Below are 21,029 nucleotides of genomic sequence, written 5' to 3'. Positions count from 1 at the left end.
CATTATGCATATATATTTTTTAACCCAGTGGTTTATCTGATGGCAAACCGAGCAGAGCCTGAGCTCAGCAGAGGAAGCTGCAGATGTAGCCTGCAGGTACTTTTGCATTTGTAATGAACAATCTCGAACAGACCATATAAAGAAGCTATTTCCTCAAATCAATACAGTGAGATGCACTGTAAAGCAATATAATGAGACTTTTGGCATACAGCAAGTGTTTTTGGCATGAAAACCGTGTGGGGGAGGAGCATACTAAAATGATTTCAAATAGCTAGCAAATCTTCTCATGTGAATTCCAAAGTATAACTAGCTATGCTGCAAGACATAAGTTAGATAAACAATGTACGTGCAAGAAAGTGAGAGAAAAATGAAATTGAAGCAATACCTTCAGTCCTCCACACTCTGCTGCTGACCCTTGGTCCACTCCAGTGATGTAAATACCCAAAGCGTATTCTGCTCCCCCTCGGATCATCAGACCCAGAGACCGGCCATCATCTAAAACCAGGTTGACCTATTTAACACAAAGAGAGAAACCAATAAAACAGGATGAATAAGAGTATAAATATCTGAAGTATAATATAAATATCAGCATTTTAAATGACACTTTTAAATGATTGTTTTCCTTGACGGGCTGCCAGATTTGCTCATGGAGTCGGGCTGCTCACATTGAAATGAAGTTGTGAAACACAATGCATGGAGCAAATGACAGCCCTGCTCTGAGATGGCATTTGAGAGCAAGGAGATGAAGAATTTCAGGAACTACTTAGATGCGGTGAGTCAGCACCATTAATGGGGGAGTCAGAATCTGTTTTGATTAGAGGAACGGCTCTCTGAATTGGTCAATCAGTTGGTTCACAAGGCTCATCCGTGTCATTTCCTCTGATAAGCAGCATGGACAATATCGGACACAGTTTGAATTCAAATAAACCACCACAGGAATTATTGGGGGACTACAAGATATCTCTGCTACACCACCCAATTAAAGTGCTTCTGCAGGGAGTGAGTGATATGTAGACGATGTACTGTGCATGACTAATCCGGTGCTTCCCTTAAACGTGTTTTCAAAAGATATTCCACTAGAACCACAGCGTTTATTTGGTTTGTGGCCTAGTGAAAAAAAATGTGGTCTCTGATAAAATATGGCCATTACCAATGTTATCCTTGCACACTAAAATAATTGTGCTTAAGGGCACCTTGTGTGCATCACTCAGATGCCACTGGCTTGGCAACAAAGTAGTACACTGCGAGAAAAGAGCAGGTCAATGAATCCGACTAAACCAACTAACTAAAACACTGACATGAATTTAAACCAATTCAAATAAATATGGTCAATAACGTAAAAACTTGTTGGCATATTTTTTTTTAACCAATAAATACAATTCTGTTTGTTTATATTCTTGGATACTATTGTCAGATTTTATTCTACAAAGTTAGGAAAGCAATGTTTAAGTCAAATCTGATTTTGCCTCACACATGCAGAGAGGAGATGCTATGTTATAAAGAAGTATAAATGTAATAAATGTAAATGTGTCTGTTTTCTTATACTTTCAAAACTACAAAAATTAGAAGACAGTATTTATGTGTTTTCTTGTTTGTCATGTATACTGTCACAGTACATGCTCATCCTAACCAAAGTTTTAAATACTGAGGTCAGTGTGTGTACAAGCAATCACAAAATCCCAAACTTCAGACTGTTGTAAATGTTTATTTTAGATATTTTCCCTATTTTTTTAAACAGTATGATGTAACTGAAGGGGGTATGCTTAATATATCATGTAATCTCGGGCATTTTGAGATAAATAAAGATTATCTTGACATGTGAATCAGGAAAAGCTACTCAAGTAGAGTCCTTGAGTAAAATTATGGACCTGGAAATGAGCATAATAGTTCCCCTTTAATACAGGCATGGCACTTTTACCCCAGGTTATATATAGCACTGCAGCTGTAGATATTAACCACCCAGCTGCTGCCAAATGACTTGGTTAGCAGAAGAGTTTGAAAGACTTAGGTGGTCCTATTTGCAGTCTGTGCAAGTGTAATGATGGGTTCATTCGACTGTTAAACCGCTTTATTGTAAACTGTCAGGAATTCTAGCAGGGCATTGTTTAGTGCCTCTGGGTCATCTCATCAAGACTTTCCTTCAACTCCACGACTATTTGCATTGGCCCTTGAGCCTCTAGCTCACTTAATTAAGTAATCTTCTAATGTCAAAGGCATCTCTTATTTTATGACACACAACATTACATGCTAATGATTTTCAAATGCGATTCTACCCCAAAACAACAATAAAAAGATATTAGGAAAAAAAACCTTCCCTCCTAGGCCCATTGTTTGCTCCATTCCCCCCCTTCTACTACTTTATACCAGAGCACTAAGCCATGCTTTTTAATTAACAGTTGTTCAAGCTTACCCAGCTTGAACTTCAAAACACTCTGGTTTCTCTATAATTGCCATTGGGGCTACTTGGATGAACCTAGCATTTGTAGAATATCTACATTTGGAAAACAAAGAAACAACATCAAATTTTACTCTGTCCACTTGGGGAGGCTCAGTATTGCTTAGCTATGCCAGACTATAAATTGTGCTTTTCTCCATCACAATGAGGCTCTTGATTACTTGGTTTGATCCCAGTGCAGCTGTCTCTTGCCAGATTTGAAACGAGGGATCAGTTGCACACTGGCGGCTACAAGATGGCACATATGCTAATATCTGTATTAAACAATGTCACTTTCATCCAAGTGATATACCCCTTGGCAAAGACTTGACATCTGGCGCAGAGGTTTTACTTTCATTCAGAGCATATTGCACTGTGGTCCTCCTTTTTAATAACAGCTATCTGCCTATCGGAGATAAGCGAGCCACCTTTGCTCACCTCTAGGAATATGCAGGCATTCATGTTTTCTGTGACATTTATGCAGGACATGGAGCATAGTTTTAATTACCAGATTCATTCTGCTTTTTCTGGCACAATATAGCAACTATTGGTGCACACTATATTCCCCAGCATCACTTTAATGCTCTGTCTGTCTAAAAGAAGTCCCAGTGTTCTAATGTTTCTGTTTTCTAAGCAATGGCCCTTGAGACCTGTTCATTTGGGACAGACAAATGCAATTATGTGTGCAAGTTATACTATTTTACTGTATTGAGTGGAATTTGTAGGTACTGTATAAAAAGTTAAACTGTACCACTTCTCACTGATAACGCCATGCCAGCCATTCATTTGTTAAGTTTACTACTGGGCTGAGATCAGTTGACTGACCAGGCCACTGAAGAAGTGGCTTGAGAAAGTCTTGAGTTACATTTGCAGAATTTTCTTCTTCAGTATCCACTTGCACTGCGAAGCATCATCTGATCGTTTTGCAGCATGTGACTGAGTCTGAGCAGAGATTATAGCCCTGCATGCTTTAGAACGCTTTAGAATCCTGCTACTGCTATCATAAATCAGAGAGCGCAACTCTTCCCCCAAAGGGCAAGGGCTATACTAAAACTCTGACACTCTCTCCATGTCCATGCTCCATTTTTTTCATGGTCAACTTTGATCTTGGGTACTAACAATGAACGTCAAGGTCAAATGCTTATTGTTGTTTTTCACAGAACTGTGCCAGCTGTGATGTGTTTTTGGTCTAATCTGGCCTTTCTGCTTCTGACTATAACCACTGTTTTGCATCTTGTTGTGAACTCTCTGTATATACATTCATGCTCTTGGTGTTGCCTTGGCTAGATGTTGTGAAGGATTCTTGACCAGGGAAAGAGCTGATGATCACAGAATTCTTTCCATGGTTTAAAAAAAAAAAAAATCTGTATTCATCAATTTTCTGTGATGTTACTGAGCTGGCTGGTGTAAAACTTTTACATTTTTAATTTATTTTAAAAATATTTTAAGTACCAGGTTGCCTAAAGTTTTGCTATTTCTTTATAGGTTTATTTTACTTTTTCAAAATTTTACATTGAGTAACATTCTGAAATTTTTCCACAATTTGTAGACATAGGTATTTGCAGATTCATGCACATTTGTCCATGTTTACTTCTGAGAAACTCTTAAATGCTCTTTTTATATCAAATTATGTTATTGACTTGTTGCCAATTAACCTAGTTACAAAATGTTCCTCCAACTTTTTAAGCCCTCTGTTGTTCCCATTTCAACTTTTTTTTTTTACGATGTATTGCTGTCATCATATTCAAATTGACCAGATATTCATCCATCCATTTGCTTTCGCTTATCCTTTTTCAGGGTCGTGGGGGGGGGGCTGGAGCCTATCCCAGCTGTCTTAGGGCAAGAGGCGGGGTATACCGCATGTGCAAGTGCCTAATGTAACAAGTGACAAGTGATAAGTGGCATCATATGGCAGGCAGAAAATACCAAAATCAGACAAACCCGCAGCCAACAACACAAAGTAATTCATTAATTTATTGCTGCATGGTCTGAATTATTTACTACCAAGAAGTTATGATCCTAAGCTAAACCTGAGCCTTAGTTGGCCAAACAGTGATTAATTTCTGAAGCATCAATATGAGTGTCTGCGGCACCCAAAGCCAGAGGCGTTTTGAAAACCAAGTTAGATTGGAGGCTTGCTACATTTTAATATAGCTAATAAAAAGTTGTACTACAGTAGAATGACAATAAAATACCACCTTCCCGAAGAAGTAGCTGAGAGAGCATTGGATGTTTTAAGAAATTTGCCAATAAAAAGCAAAGCCATACATGTACTGTCCGGATGCTACAAAGCAACTTTCAGTAGTTGTGGTATTGATACAAAGCACCTGATTGGACTTGGATGCCGTTCACTTACAAATTCATACATTACAAATTAATGAATGATTAGTAGGCTTCAGATTATCCAAAAGGGGAACAGTTCTGTCATTATCAGAACAGCTGTGGATCAAAGGAACTCTAGCTTGCATAATTCAGAGCATGGTCTCACCCACAGAATAGAGAGCTGAATGAAGCAATTCCAAAAGAAAATAAACTTAATTGAGACATATTTTCTAACATATTTCTAATTCCATCCTATGCAGACATATCATGACTCAAAATTAATAATATCAGAAATAGAAACTAGAATTTCAATGAACTGCCAAACTCTATTTAGTACTGGATTAATATTTGCTCATCTGCAATGCAGAGCTGAAGTCTGCATTAATAGAGCTGAAGCAGTTAAGATTAATATGTAGCTCTTAGGTGCTAAAAAATTGTAAGTTCTAGTGCAATAAATCTTTTAAACAGCTCTGATAGCTCCTTCCCTGCAGGTCATGAGGTGATGAGAGCGTAAGGTTTTACGGCACTCGAGGTCCAATTATTTTTATCGTTTAAGTTTTTAATTTTAGCATCCAGTGTTATACACTTCTTTTACTGTGCCTAAAGTTAGCCGGCTCACACAACCCAACTTAAAACCAACTCCCATTAAAATTCAGCATCTGAAACATATCTTTTCAAATTTATTCAAACTGTTTTTAAATAGACTGTCTCATTTTAAGAAAATTAGAAATTACAAGGTAGGACTAATAATTATCCAGTGGCTGTATTTGTCCAGTCAGGTGATGAAATGGTTAAAGTTCAGCCTCATGATTATTGTTCTCTAAGGTCAGTTAATTGAACTCTATGAATATGTAGGATGAATGGAGGATGAAGCCTTTTCTAGCTGTCACTGGATTAGAGCTGGGGTACACTGTGAACTGGTCGCCACCCCATCAGAAGGCTAACACAGTGCAATAGGCAACCTTTTCTCCTCACATTCCCACAAACAGCCAATTTAGAATTTCACCAGTTAACCGAACAGGTACGACTTGGAGAAGAAGCTGGAGTTCCCTGTGAGAAAACATGCAGTCACAAGAACATGCATTATAACGCCACACAAAAAGGCCTCTGCATGAACATTTTCTGCAATCCTGGGATGTGATCAAATAGTCAGTTTTGCTTAGGAAGGTTCCTAAATACAAATAGTTGACAAGCAGTGCAGGTCGTGTAAATGTTAATTACCAGTGAGTCTTCATTTCATGCTACAATGTGCTGATATGTTCTGAACCTGAACAAACTGTTAAACCCACAGGTTAACTATAGCAATTATGCCGCAGTAATGCAATCTGTCTGTTATGAAGATCAGAGTGAGCTTAAGGTTTAGTATAATTCAGCTTGCATTAGTTATGTGCTGAGTGTTGCTGCATTGCCAGCCTTTAGGATTATAATTAATTATTTTGCTTTAGTCACGGAGGCTGAGAGGAGCAATAAAGGCAGGAGTTACCCTGCATCATGTCTGTAGTGGGAAGAGTGAGGGGACAAGATAAATGAAAAACATTTCACTTCACTTTACACATTCCCTTTCTAAAAATTCTAGCCTTGATAATAACGTCACCAGTTCATCTGAGTTTATAAAGCCTGCGTCAAGCAGCACAACAAAAATAAAGTATCTAAAATGGGCTTGGGGACATTGTCATTTCCACACTGCAGACAAATGTCAAAAATACCTACTGTCACTTTATTAAACAGTGTACTCCAAGTGGAGTCGGATCCTCGGATCCTCTTTTCTTTTCCTAAGTGTATGAATCTTCTTGCTGTTTTTTGTTGAGGTCAAGCGAAAGTGACAGGGACTTCAGAGAAAAACATCAAGTTGTGCCTCAAATGACTCAAGTAAGAGTTAAATAGAGTGGGCATCATGGTCCAAACAAAGCAGTGCTGCATGGGGACTCGTTGATCTGTATCAGTACAGTGAAAAACCTTCCCTAAAGTGAATACTCCCATCTCAGTCTTAAACCTTGTTCACAGCGTGACGTCTTTTCCAGAGGCAAATTTTTAGTCTGTGCCACTGGAGGAAGTCGAATAGGATTTTTTTTTTGTGAAATCTATGAGATGTTTGATGATTTATGTATCAAATGCTTTTAGACTTTGTTACTTACTTTAGCATCACAAAATTTAGCCTTAGCATACACCATTAATCTTTTGTGGGTGCATTCTTCTGCCCCTTCCGCCCCTTAAAACATACAGGTCAATATAGAGCGTCTCTCTAGAAGTTCTGTGGATGTCTGTGTGCAAGACAGGTGCAGAACACTGACAGGTTATCAGTTAACTGTCCATTTAATTTCAGTTTGTTGTTATGTTGGTGAACTGCTTGTCAAAGCAAACGATTCTTGCTGTTATTTCCGCGTACTGTCCAAAACCTAATAAAAAGATATAGTAAATGACAGTTGGCTTCTTTCTGACCAATGCTGAAACTAAAAATGTTTTGGAGGCTTCTTTGCTCCAATCAGTGCACATAGTGTAGTGTAATAGTAAACTTATAGCAAATACAGGGTGTTAAAAGTACAATGTAGGAACTAATTTTACGTTTTTTTAAAAGGCATTTTTGGTCCTCTAGTTTAATGCTTTGCATGTAAGGTCTCTACCTTCTTCTCATCCCCTTCCTGGAGTAGCTGCATGTTGCTTCGGCGCTGACTGTCAGTTCTTCTCAGAGTGGCGCTGCGATGCTCAGGCAGGTCAGGAGGAGGGGACACGCTTCGGCCCTGAGGGTCAACCCAGGTATAAACGTGGTTGGTGACATAGCCGCCTGGAATGCGACCGACTGAACGCACTGAGAGGCAAAGCTTTTTACTTCCCTTGAGCACCTGAGGAGAAGAAAAGAGAGCGGAGGAGAGTAAATTGAGGCCAACTAAAAATAAAAAATAAAAATTTGCTTTTCAGTATGTGCTTGAGTTGAAGGAGCAAAGTATACTCGCATATCTACACTTGAGTCAATTTAATTTGATTTGACAAAGCCAAAACATACTCCCACACACAAACATCCATGGTTATAAAATCAGTGTGAGGGCTTAGAAGAAGATATTGAAGTGAGAGACAACACACAAAAAAAATCAAGCTGAAACGACTGTTTGGTTGAAAATTAAAGATTGCAGAGAGAAATGGCCAATATTTGGAAGGCTTTTCTAATATCCAAAAACCCCGAATGACCAAACAGCACCACCACCCACACACACAAACAACAACACTTCTAACACATTTCTACAGAAAATTGCTGTTGGCTGTGCCTCATTGCCTTCTGATAGCTTGCCATATGTGCAATTCCTCTGCAGATCGATGTATTCCCATGTGCCTCGTGGTCTGGAGGAATCAAGCTGAATAGGGTTGAATCTCTTAATGATCAAAAAAATCCTTGTGTACCACCAACACAAAAGGACTCTCGACTTTCATTTCATACCAACGAAACACACACTGTTGATTTTTAAAACAGATACTGCAACAATCTCAAGATTTGTGAAACACTGGCTCAGTATAGAACTAGAGTCCAAGACTGTCACAACAAAGACCACACCACAGCGTGGTAAAAGACTTCCCAAAGTTCCTCTTTGTCAGGAATCCAATTTAATTTGTTACACAGTGTCCCTCCATTCTCTTCTTTAGTGAGCTACAATTAAGCTACCCCTCCCATCAATCTTTGTTCATTTGTCTTCTCGCTACAGTTCTCGCAAGGAACTACTAAATGCTTCTGTTGAAATGCCTATTAACATATGCTCCGAGCAACAACTAAAATCATTACTTGTCAGAGTGCTGTGGATTGCAGCGGAGGCCCATCTCTTTGAGCACAACAACCCGACTGAATCAATTTCACAATTTTGATTTGTGCCGAGAGATAATAACTTCAATTCTGAGGCAACAAACCCCTGTCAGCAGTGAAGATGCCTGATTGTATTGCCATGCCTTTGAGCGCTCTCTCCCTCTTTCACCTCCTGCTCCCTTTCTGGGCGGCATCGATGCAGAACTGTAGCAGATAAGTTGAGTAACACATGAGCAAAGAAGGAAGAAATGTGCGCATATAATATCCAAGCAAAACCACAAACTGCATGAAGTAGAAAGGGAAAACTGCATGTCTTCGTGATTAACTGCGTCAATTATGACTGTGGTAACGTCAAAAACAATCTCCTTGTTTTGAGCAATGCGTATTGTCACCAGAACATGAAATGTGTTGCATCCGTCTGAGCCAGAAGACATCACCAGGGGGTCCTGGGAATCAAAACATAATCACGATGGAAGGCTGATACTGAAAAAAGCAAATAAACTTCATTCATTGTTTAGTCAGCATTGGCATTCCCATTGCTGGGTCCATTAATAGTCTAACAGCACAAAACTAGTAAATTAATTTTTATTACCTACAAGCATGGTGAAATAAGTAAGAGTCACTATATATTACTCTAGAACTGGGACACAGCTATAATTACAACTATAGTTATTATAGAGGAAGACAGAAATTTGTATTGCATGGTGATTAAATCACTGCAGAACCTTTAAAAATCAATTCAGGGCTTTGAATGTACTGCACCATCTATAATCTAAAGCGGTTAATTATAGTTGCAAAAAATGTTTTTGGGATGAAGAGTTCTGCACTGATTACTCATAAAATGTGGTCTGACTTTCATCTAAGTCACGATTATAAACAAACAACCTTTGACTAATATTACAACACGACAACAGCTGTACTTTTCAGGTCGTCATTAACACGTTGAATAATCGCACACAGAGATAGTTGAAGTATGTGAAACTGTGATAATCAGTCAAATAAAGTTGGAGTCAGATGTTTCACTTAAGAAGATGGGACTGCAAGTATTAGATGTGCAGACAAAGTCTTGTTATTGACGGTTGGTTGATGAACGTGACCTTACAAATAGCTTTACATAGATGCATTGTGCTGGAAAATGATAGTAAAACATTTCTTAAGATCTGGCTATTTAGTACTTTGCAATAACACAAATGGAAATTCAGCACGCTCTCTTAGGATTGGGCATCTTCCAAGGATTGCACCAAGAGCAGAATGTGCAATCCTGAAATAGGAAAAAATGCTCATGAAGGTAACAAGAAAATTAGAGATACAGTTAAAGTTTTGGCAACAATACAAAAGTCTATGTAGCCGTAGTACTGTGTGCCCACACCAAAACCTTATGCATACTGAAATATTACAGACACACTAGGGCAAATAGCAGTTAGATACTGGCATGATCAAAATTATTGTGACTGTATGCAATGAACTTGCGATCTTGTTGTTTTGAAATGGTTGCTTTAAAGATGCGAACCATATCTCCAACCACTCGCAGTCAGCTGCAGTCTTCAAATCGACTTTAGCCCATTAAGACAGTGATAAAAATAGAAATGTCTGCTATCAGTTTGAGTCAATTAAACACCATCTGTTTGTAATACTATGGCAATTAACTGTGAGAAATCAGTGAAAATTGGGAGTCTGCTGCAATCCATTGCAGTTCTATTACCATCTAAGCACACTCATGTTAAAAAGAAATTCACATTAACTACTCAGATTTACAGTTTACCCCAAACCTTGTAGATTAGAAATAGAAATTCCTCCACAAACAAAGAAATACTTGCTTCAGGATGGCAACTTAACTGCAAAGTGACGTAAGTGCTCAGTAGCCTTGCTTGTTGTTAGGAACATAACCAGAAAGTTGGCAACAAGTTGAAACAAGATGCATAGACGGACTCAGACTAATTGCAATGTATCTGCAATCTTGGCGATTATAAATTAAACAGCAGGTATTGCACACTTCACATCTGATCAAGGCAGTTGATCATCACGACTACTTGTAATAGCAAAATTACTGCAACCACCAACTGATACTACTTTTCGTAGTTGTAAGGAGTCTGCTATCCTATTATATACTTTAGTGTGAATGAGCCATAAAGCATGGTGGTGGTATGAATACAGTTTAGGGCTGTTTTTGCATTGGTTTTCTGCGTCAGTCTCTGTAATGTAAGCAGCTATGAAACATCTGGCCCCCTGTAGATTCTCCTTTAGCACCAACAACCTACAAGATACAAAAATCAAGTGTTTACTTATCTATCCAGCCTGTAAGTGATGATTAAACTGCTTGTTTTTTGTTAATTTAGTCAGATTTTGTTTTACAATAGCTGACTTAGATGAAGATCCTGATTCCAAAGGCTTTAAAAACTTTTTGCTCTAACTGTGACATACTTTTGTGGCTTTTTTTGCAGTGATTGCTTGGTCCAGGGGTAGGCTGGTTTCCTTTTCCAACCAGCATGCACACAGCCTCTCTTTGATTTATAGCTCCACGCAGGCGCTATCATTGTGTGTGCTGGTCTGAGAATCTTGACTGCATTTAGAGGAAATGGAGGGGGAAGGCAAATGAGCAGTGTTTAGACGCAATGAGAAGAGGGAGAGCAGGGCGTTAGGGTAACATGACACACAAGGAGAAAACGGGAAGATGGAGGGTAATGGAGGTAGCGGTGGGAGGGCAGCAGGTTTAACAGGGTCTCTCGTCCTGTGAATAAGAAGCAGCAGTAATCAACAAAGCAGCTGGGGTACACTGGTCCTAATGCCTCATCCCTGGATGAAAGTGCTGATAGTGACACCGGGCTGATGAAGCTCACCACTGCTTCCGAAGCAGAACAAAAACCGTTAGGAAAATAATGAAATATATAGTAGGGGATAATCAAAACGGCAACGGCAGGTGAACCACTTTCATACAATGCCATACTCTCACGGGAGTCCAGGCAATCCATTTCATACGCAGAAGCTTACTGCACAAAGCCCGGCTGCAGAGACCAACCACTTCCATCTCTTAGAAATGCACAGTTCTATACTGCAGGAGGTTCGTGGTAGGAAAATTACTGACTAAGAAATTACTTAGGAGGTCTGAGGAGTCAAACTATAAAGCCTGGTTATATCGTCCCTATGGTATTGTAAATAATTTTCAACTGGGATAGCTAAAGCTTCAAAAACACACTAAACACAAATCCTTTGATTATGTTCTATGCCTCTTATATGCCATAACTACAAGTTATGTAAATACTAGTTCCTCAATTAGATTTATAACAGTAAAATCTTTAAATACATTTAAATAAAAAAAATGATCGTTATGAGGTTCTAGCAACATCGCCTTTACCTCTGCCCATTTGTGGTGCAGCAGCAGTTTTACAATATAGACCCACACAGTGTTAAACCACACAATAAACGTGGGGGTAGTGAAGACTGGATATACTGTGGTTCCACAACTATTAGTTAAGACTTAAGAGTTATATTATCTGAACTTTATCATAATTGCTATAAGCTTTTATTAAAGCTCTGTTACAATATTTGGATGGGATTAAATCATTAGCAGCATTAGCTATATTCTAGACAGTTTTTCATTAGGTGCAAAATTATAGAGACAGAGAGAAAAAGAGAGTGAGAGTAATGTGTGCAAGCTGACAAGGAGACTAATATGAGCTAATGATATCTGACAGCAAGAAGAAGAAACGTTATTCATTTAAATGGTCCTGTTTTGTTAGAAAAGAAGTTAGGAGGACAAAATAGGTTAATATCTATAGACTTATGTACCATCTATCCTCTGATCCAGTGGCTGCTGAAATAGGCCCAGCTTGGCCACGACCCTGAATTAGGTAAACAGTTATACATGTGATGTCACCTGCTGGTCAAATACGGTTTTCTTTAGCATTTTGGCAATTGCCTTGATTTTTGTGTGTTTTTGTTAAATAAATGTCAAAAGTGCATCTGACATTTTCTACACATCACTTGCTAACAAAAGGTACGGTAGCTATGTCGTGCATCTTAAAGCATGCCTGTCACTAACTCTATCCCTGCAAACACAGAGGTCAGCACTTGGTACCCATTAAAAAGAATGCAGACCCAGAAGTTCTTTTATATACAGTCTATGGTTCAGATAAGGCAAAGTAATATAATCCTTTAGTCTTTTGTTACATTTATTTTTTTTTTTTGTGTGCTGGCTGATGATTTGGCTCTAAGAGATTAAGCCAGTCAAAGCTCATTTTACCAAGTGACTTCACATGCTTGAGAAATTATCATGACTGTGTGACCCCCGTACACAGTCACGCACAGAGACACAGACACACAAAACAAGCTGCTAACTCACAGATGTTCAAGTACAACAAAGCACAGGTAAAACGTCTTTCATCACTTTATTTACTGCTGTCACAACACATTTGTCAGCAATAGGAGATTCTTTTTGTTTATTTTTACAAACGTTACACAAAGGTTTGTTCACTCACTTCCACGCTACTACTATTAGCACAAATTATTTTTATTTTTTATAACATACCTCTATATTTAAGTACTTCATACACAGTGCTCCTGGGGACATGTCTGGGGACAAACATCTTTTTCCCATTTCGTCATTGTGCTGGTCGATTTATTAATGTTTTATGTAAAAAAAAAAAAAATCCTAATTCCAATCACAGTATCCTGCTCACAGGAGAAATCGAGCATATTCTGTAAGGAAATACGCAAATACAAACATAAAAGCCTACATTCTTTTTATTTGTATAAGTGTATACATTTTAAGAAAGCATAGGGGTTATGCTTTAATTTTTAGGACCTTCTATAGGTTACGCCTCATGCGGTGATGGATTGCTTCCCACTCCTGGCATATATTTACAAGTGATACTGTCTTTCTGAAACCCTAATGAAGTGTTTAAGAGGTTTTTGTTTGTTTGTTTTTTGTTTTGTATTTTTTACTCTAGCTTATAGTAACAAATGAATGACAGCATTTAACTTGAAAGAGTTTCCATTATTCTCCCCGCAGCCCATAATATTCAGACTTCCTGTATGATTGAGTTGTTGGAGCTGAATCCTCTATTTGAGGCGGTTTCACTAGTTTGTGAGACCCTGCAAAAGGTCAGTGTTGGTGGAGTCTTTTGGAGCATGATGATTTGATTGTCTTTGTTTTTGTTTCCGTCAGAGGCCTCAAAGAAAGCATAGAGTACTCTAATCTGTCAAGAGATATAAAAATGTTTCATGTGAAAGAACAGGTTTAGAACTGGATGATCATACCTGATATATTAACAGTATTTTTAAAAGGCCATAGATGTGTTTTATACTTATAGATGCCCAACTGCAGAGACATGCAGTACTTGCTTTTTCCTTTTTTAAAAAACAAACAAACACACCAACAAAAACAAATACAAAGACGAGCCTATTCCTTAATTGTATAAATAGAACATCCCAGAAAACTGACACAGTCAAGTCCCATAAATACAAGCTTATTGTTACCCCTTGGCCCCAGAACTATTCCAAGACTGAAAGGCTTCTTGCAGCTGAAGCAGAGAAAGATCCAATCGATGTACATGAGGAACAAACTCTGAGACAGCTGATCCAACTTTGGTTTGACTTCTTCATAAAAGCAGACTGTTTTCTACAGATTTACCAGTGAATGAATTTAAGGAAAGGTCTATGAAGGTTCTCAGTCATCCAGGTCATCGCAGTCTAAGGAGGAAGGAAAGGGTTGTCAACAGTATTGTCTAAATTTTTACTATAGGAAAGTTGCTTGGACTTGAATATGAATAACAACATATGTGGAGTCACTGTTATGGAAACTGACCACTTTGTGTGTCACTCGATGCTGGCAACATGGAAAGGTCATTGACCAAACAGACCGTACATAAGTAAAATATGAGTAAATGTGAGTAAAATACATGTAACAGCTGTCCAATGCAATTTTAGAAAGGACTGGAGACTGTAGTGAATTGCCAAATAAGTGGATCCTCTCTTACTTACTTTTTGTATAGAAATTTGCTGTCTGACAAAAGATGTCTAGGCTCAGTTTTGCTCCTGATTTACAAGAGCTTTTGGTAACAATACTAACAGTTTTATTTCCATATTTGGTTCCAAATTTAGAAGAAACTGACTGCTGGAATAAGGTCTCAGCAATTCTGCAATTCATGTCAAGCAAGGCTTTCCTTGTGACAAATAAGATTTCAAAGTGAATTTTAAATTCAAACAGCAAGAACAATATTGATGTGTGGTAACTGGCAAGTTACCGGCTGCTAACAATAACTTGCATTACTCAGGGAGGACTGAGTTGTTCAAGAAAAAAGTGGCTTACAATCTAGATGGAAGAAAATCAGAAAAGTGTGAAGTAAAAGTTCAAAGTTATTGACTGAAAGAATGTTTTATTTTTATTTCAGCTTTTTGTAGCTGAAATAACCAAGACTGGATGACTGGAGAGATGTGAAATCCAATGTTCAGTGCCGGTCAAAAATAAGATTCTCAGTACAGATACTGGGGGATGCTGTTTGCTTTCCACTACCTGATGCAAGGTGTTTTGCCCAAACTGGGATTTTCTGGCTCTATTAACAATGCACAGCAGAAGTAAGTAAGTGCCAGAAGCACAAAATGAAAAGACAACAAACAACAAGCAGCGTAATTCTGCACCCACATTATCTTAGAAAGGCCTAGGAGATTAAAATGACTGATTATTCTTTGCTGGCACTGCTACATTGTGTGTTCATAATGTGTGTATGTGTTCAATTACAGCAGGCCTTGGGAGCTCCAGAGAACAAGCGAGCTGCAACAAAAGTAGAACGTGCGTTTGTTTGATGGCTTGTTGGAAATCCGAGTGCGGCTGGGAGGAAAGCGGATCTGTCAGCGGTGTCAATGGATCATAGCTGTGCAGCGTTGGCACAATTTTCAAAGTTCGATCTATCAGCTGCATGCGTTTGTGCCTTTAGGAGAAAGGCGAAGCGTGTGAGCGTTGATGAAGTGCGTTACCCCGACGCTGAGCGGAAACAGAACAAACGCAGGAATCACACGAGCTCGTTTCCACATCAGTTGAGCTTGCATGTGTCACTCTGACAGGTAGGCCCACAAGGTGTCAGCTTCACAGCACTGGGTGCAGTCAGTATGCATTATGACAACAATATGTTTTTATGGTAGTGAGCTACAGTCAAATGGACAGTGAAGATTCAATATCCCCATCCCTTGTCCAATAAAATTGGACGACTATGTACTAAAATGTTTTTAGTACCTTCAGTTTTCATCAGACATGATACTGTGTTATTTTCTGTTATTTAGCACACAATAACATTTCGCTGCTTAGATATTGTATCAGTCACACCTTGAATGGTAAATAGTAAATGTACTTACATTTATACAGCACTTTTCAAAGTCTTAATGACCACTCAGAGCCACACATTTACATGTGCAAACACAGTCACACTGTGCTTTTATTGTATGCATAAATCTTTATCTGTCACACAAACATGCACTCACACACCAGTGTATGCCTTACACCACCCACGTCCCAACTAGTGAACGTGGACCAAACCACTGCGAAGGAGTAGGATTGTCTCCATACTGAAAACTGCAAGCTTGATATTATACACAGAAAAATATTTGATAATATTTGACATTTTTGATACCACATGGGCCAAGAATCACAAAAATTAAGAGGTAATATTATTATTACTATTTATATATCAATATTAGAACAATACAACTTACCAAAAGATTATCTTAGGTAGTGTAAAAAAAGTGAATAAATAACAGCAATATTTTTAGGTTATTTGAGGTAGAATAGAATAGAATTAGAATAGAATTCAACTTTATTGTCATTGCACATGCACAGGTACAGGGCAATGAAATGCAGTTTGCATAATAATAAGTAATGCTGTGCTTTAACTGAATTGAAACCATATTACATTGCTGATCCAATAGAGTTGTCTCAGCTTCAATCTGGGGCTTTCAGAGAGGCACAACACTTTGTAGACACCGTGTAATGTTGCATAGGTCCAACGTTTTATTATTAGCATTGCCTCTAGCTGCTATCTTAATGATAACTTAACAGATGGCTAATGTGGCTATCAGATAATGATGCTTTTGGCTGCTCCTTCAAGTCTTGTTTAAACTTTCTGCATCCACAAGTCCACCAGGGTAGGCTTGGGTCTGAGTGACATAAATTTAATTAACAAACGAGCAGCGGACAGCCATGTGCCCGCCTGTTTTTTTTTGTAACCACGTGGATTTGTCCACTGAGATTTAACATCGCAATGCACCAACTGTGTGTGTGCTCCAGGCAGTGGACTTCAAATAAGTCTAACAGGAATGCCTACTTGACCATACTGTCTCCAGCTGTCCCTGGTCTAGAGATTTATGTCACTGGGACCTAGAGGAATAAATAAAGAATAATAAATAAATAAATAAAGAATAAAGCTACTTTTGGCAATTCAGTTGCCACAAGGGGTGGTACTGCACACTTGATTTGGCAGAGTTTTACACCAAATGTAAAATTCTGATAAAACCTCACAAGGGATATGTGTTTCTGGCTGGAACTCAACCAGCAATCTTTCCTTTGCTAAGCAAAAATGTTAACCACTACAACATTGGAGACATTTGACACAGAAAGTATAATCCTGGTTTAATCAACTTTATTTCCCAAGGGATTTCCAGAGCAGATGGAGCTTCACGTTTGGTTTGGCTAAGATTTTACATCGGATTCTCTTCCTGAAGCACCATTCTCAATTCTGTGACTCCCTGAAGCTCAGTTTGTGTCCTTTAGATAGTTGCTAATAGCTAAAGGGAAAATGTTAACATGTGCATCAGCCAAGTTAACTTTTATGATAACTGTTTAATACTTCAGTGTTGGTGAAATTGGGGCTATACTGACCTCTCAAAAGTCCTCATAAAGACTTTTTCAGTGTTGTGACATCAACTACTTCTGCTGTGAAGGAAGGAGTTGCGTGTCTGCTGTTGTCATGCTTTGCTGAGTAAAGTTCTGTGTCAGCTGGAGGGAGCAAAGATGGTGCTGTCTGAATCAATATTGTTGTGAAAGAGTCAAATTCTATAATAATTTTTAGCATCAATTAGCACCTGATTATTGATTTTAGTTTTTTTTGGACAACCTTATGAGTGGGTATGTGCATTTAAAACAACAACAACAACAACAACAAATAAACATGAAGCTTAAGAGCTTTCAGTGCATATCAGTATATTATGCAAAGTTTTATAGTGATAAAGGTGGATTGAGGATGAGAATACTCAGAGACCCACTTGTTCCAACCCACCATAATTTCCACCCATGGTTACATTAACATACAATACAAATTGGGAGGTGGGTGGGGGACTATAAAGTTGTTCTCCAAATGGCGTATGTGAGAAGAAAGCTGCCTGTAATATACAGCCATTTTCTGTAAAATAACTCATCTGAATTATATGTGGCAGACTGTATAATGTTTTTGTCACTGGACTTACAGCCTTTACAGATATGCAGAACTTACCAGAAAGAGTTAGTGCTGACAGCAGTGGGATAGCAAAACTGTTAGCTAAAAAGCACATCTCATTTTTTCACCAATTTCTTTTTTGAAAAATAGCTCTGAAAATTTATCAAATCTAACAACAAATTAAGTTGGTAATAAACTGAACTGAAGCATGATCAGACAAATCCAAAGCAGAAACAGAATCCCTGTTTATCTAAAGATTGAGGATCTGAATAATCCAATATTTGGCTAGTTCCAGTCTTAGTATCTCACTGTCAAAAGGCCTTTAGTGAGAATTTTGGGTCATCTTTTATCAAACTGATGATCTTTCTTGCCATTTTAGTGATTTTAAAATGTGAGCATAGTGGTGTGCTATGTGTATAAGCCGACACATGCACATTTGTTAGACATAGGGAAGCAGTTTAGGCTCCAAATGAAGTAAACACTTCAAGGATTAATGAGTAATTGACAGGGCTGCAAACACAGAGACTTAATGGAGCCAAGTCATCACTCACAGGGATTTGCCAGAGGAAAACATCTACAATGCATCTCCGCTACCCAAGCCATCTTCGCTAATCCTTCTATTCCCTAATCCATCTTGAACTGTGTTTTTTTTTTTCATTTTAATTTGAATAAATAGCTTCAGCTACCTGCATATGTACACACGTATGTGCACTTATCTCTGCAAGTTGCATACAAAATACAAAAACAGTCTGACACCAAGTATGCCGAAAAAAGACTCGGGAAGCAATCAGTACACTGTATCTGCCTACGATTTTCTCTGTGTTTCATTTAATCTTTTCTGCTGCTGAGCCCATCCTTTCATCACAATTCACAAGGATGTGAATTATTGTGCCTAGAACTCTACTCTGTGATTGATATCTCTACTTTAAGTTAAAAGTAGAAAAAGATTGATGCTAGCTTTATGCAAATGACAGGATGGATAAAAAAAAAAAATTCTCTCAGTGTGGCAACAAAGAAAAATCTAATGTTAAAGACTGTTAACCATTTCATCTTATACAAAGGGCAATCAAAAAGTTCTTCAACTTCAACCAAAAAAGAAAAACAAGAGTCCAAACCAAATTTAAATGTGTCTGCCATATCTGCTTGTGTTACTCAGTACTGCTTTCAGTCTGTTATGACCACTTGATTGTAAGTGTTTCAGTTTCACAATGCATCTCAAACCTTCACAGAGAGCAAACGTGTTTAGGATCATCACTGGTGGCAAAAGCTGGGACTGCCTATGAGTAAGAGATGAAATGGCAGTCTTCACTGTGCAAGCCCAAAATCTGCATGTCAGCTGAGGAGTGCAGCCAGAAGCATGATCATCAGAATTTTCTTGCATATCCACTGGTTGTACACCATGAATCTGAGCCCCAGGATCAGGCTGCCAATGAGAGTTCCACATCGCTCATCCCTTCGTTGCTGATTGTCAGTCCAGTCTCCAGTTGCCAAGGAAAGCCCCTTATTTAACATCCAGTCAGATGTCAATTAATGGCATCCTGTGCTCTCATTAGTAGTCACTATAATCGTTCACCTTCAAGTTGAGAGCAGTTTTAACTCTTTTGCATTGCCAGCAGTTATTTCACCAATCCTCACTTGAAGCCACTGAATGTCATCGGCTTTCGACGGCCTCTGGTCATTACATCACTGCTAGTTTATTCCTGTGTGGACAACTTATAAGATTTTGATGTGTCTAAGAGAGTATATAGTGGAGCAATCTGGAACAATTTTTGACCGCAGACTTCACACTCAGCCCTCCCGCATTCCCGAAATTCTTCAACTTCATAGTCAGTGGGGCACAGGGGGATAAACTTGAAGGGGATACCAGCCACATTCAGACTTTTTGATCACACCTCATACAAAAGATTTCACACCCACTGGTCCTGCTGCACATAGGCCATATGAAGCGGAGTGTCCTTGGTATAATGCATTTTTTGTCCTGATTTCATGAGTTAAATTACTGACACTTTGGAGAAAATGCCGTGGGTCTAGAGTATGCACGATACACATTTGCGAGAACCATAAAAATGCAGTGGGAACATGCATGTTTTAAGAAATTTCAAGCCCTCCTACCTGCAAACAGTGACACCAAAGACTAATAGGAGGATACATCTATGGCTAATAAGTTACAATTATGCAGTGATCAATATGGACACTGAAGTGCGTAAAATTGTACAAAGAGAACGAAGTGTCAAGGCGGCAAGCGTTACTATGGATTAATTTACCCCCCACTTGTTCCTTTAGACCACCTCATTAATCAAGCTCGTCTCCGATAGCTCCTCTCCTCCCTGCCATATCTCTTGTATTGAACCCCATATCTCTCAGTGGATGTTATATATGATGCTGCCTCCAGGACATAGATGCCCACCATCTTTCAATGAAATTTACTCACACAGACAGAGAGCAAGAAAAAGGGAGAGGGCAGATAATGAGACCAGCAAATGCCAATTCATTGCTCGCTCTCTGCTTCATTCATTCACAGCCCTATTGCGCTTCACTGCAAATGAGTATAAATTTTCTGTTTGTGTCAATTTAGAACGACTGCATTTGTCATTGTTTTGTTGTGAAACAACACAATAGCGGGGGCACAGTGGTGCAGTTAGCACTATCACCTCATAAGCCTGCTGGTTAACTCCTTTCTATGAGGAGTTTGCAGGTTCTATCTGAGCCTCCAGATGCTCTCGTTTGTCTAAAGCAGGGGTGTCAAACTCAAATACACAGTGAGCCAAAATTCAAAACTGGAACAAAGTCGCGGGCTAACGTTAATATTTATTGAAATATATTTATTCCTCCAGATATAAGAATGAATCTTTTCTTATGGACTCAAACACGTTTTGCTGAAAAACTGAATATGGAACAAGCAAAGCTTAATACTAAACAATATATATATTAGCTGTATAATACCAGTAGGCCAGCTCTAATAGTAATTTGGTATGGCTTCGCGGGCCAAATGTAATTAGGCTGCGGGCCAAATTTGGCCCGCGGGCCAGTGTTTGACACCTATGGTCTAAAGCATATTAGGTAAACT

The 21,029-nt window shown here is 38.6% G+C and overlaps 1 protein-coding gene across 3 annotated transcripts in view; it reads right to left on the bottom strand.

The window, feature by feature from the left end:
- The window catches only part of whrna (whirlin a), a 190,018-nt gene that overhangs the window by 102,548 nt on the left and 66,441 nt on the right, over positions 1-21,029 (bottom strand). For all 3 annotated transcript variants that reach the window (XR_014800755.1, XM_084934724.1, XM_084934725.1), the window contains exons 2-3: positions 7,378-7,596; positions 386-511 (exon numbers count right to left, since the gene is read on the bottom strand). Coding sequence is in view for 2 of the 3 variants with exons in the window: in XM_084934724.1 (XP_084790850.1) it covers positions 386-511; positions 7,378-7,596 (345 nt within the window). In the remaining variant the exon portion in view is untranslated. The remainder of the gene's footprint in view (positions 1-385; positions 512-7,377; positions 7,597-21,029) is intronic.

This window comes from Perissodus microlepis, chromosome 7 (genome assembly GCF_051167445.1).
Source record: "Perissodus microlepis isolate ML-2025 ecotype Zambia chromosome 7, ASM5116744v1, whole genome shotgun sequence".
In the NCBI taxonomy this organism is placed as follows: domain Eukaryota; kingdom Metazoa; phylum Chordata; class Actinopteri; order Cichliformes; family Cichlidae; genus Perissodus; species Perissodus microlepis.
The sequence above is the reverse complement of the archived record's forward strand: the minus strand, read 5'-3'. Positions and strand labels throughout refer to the sequence as shown.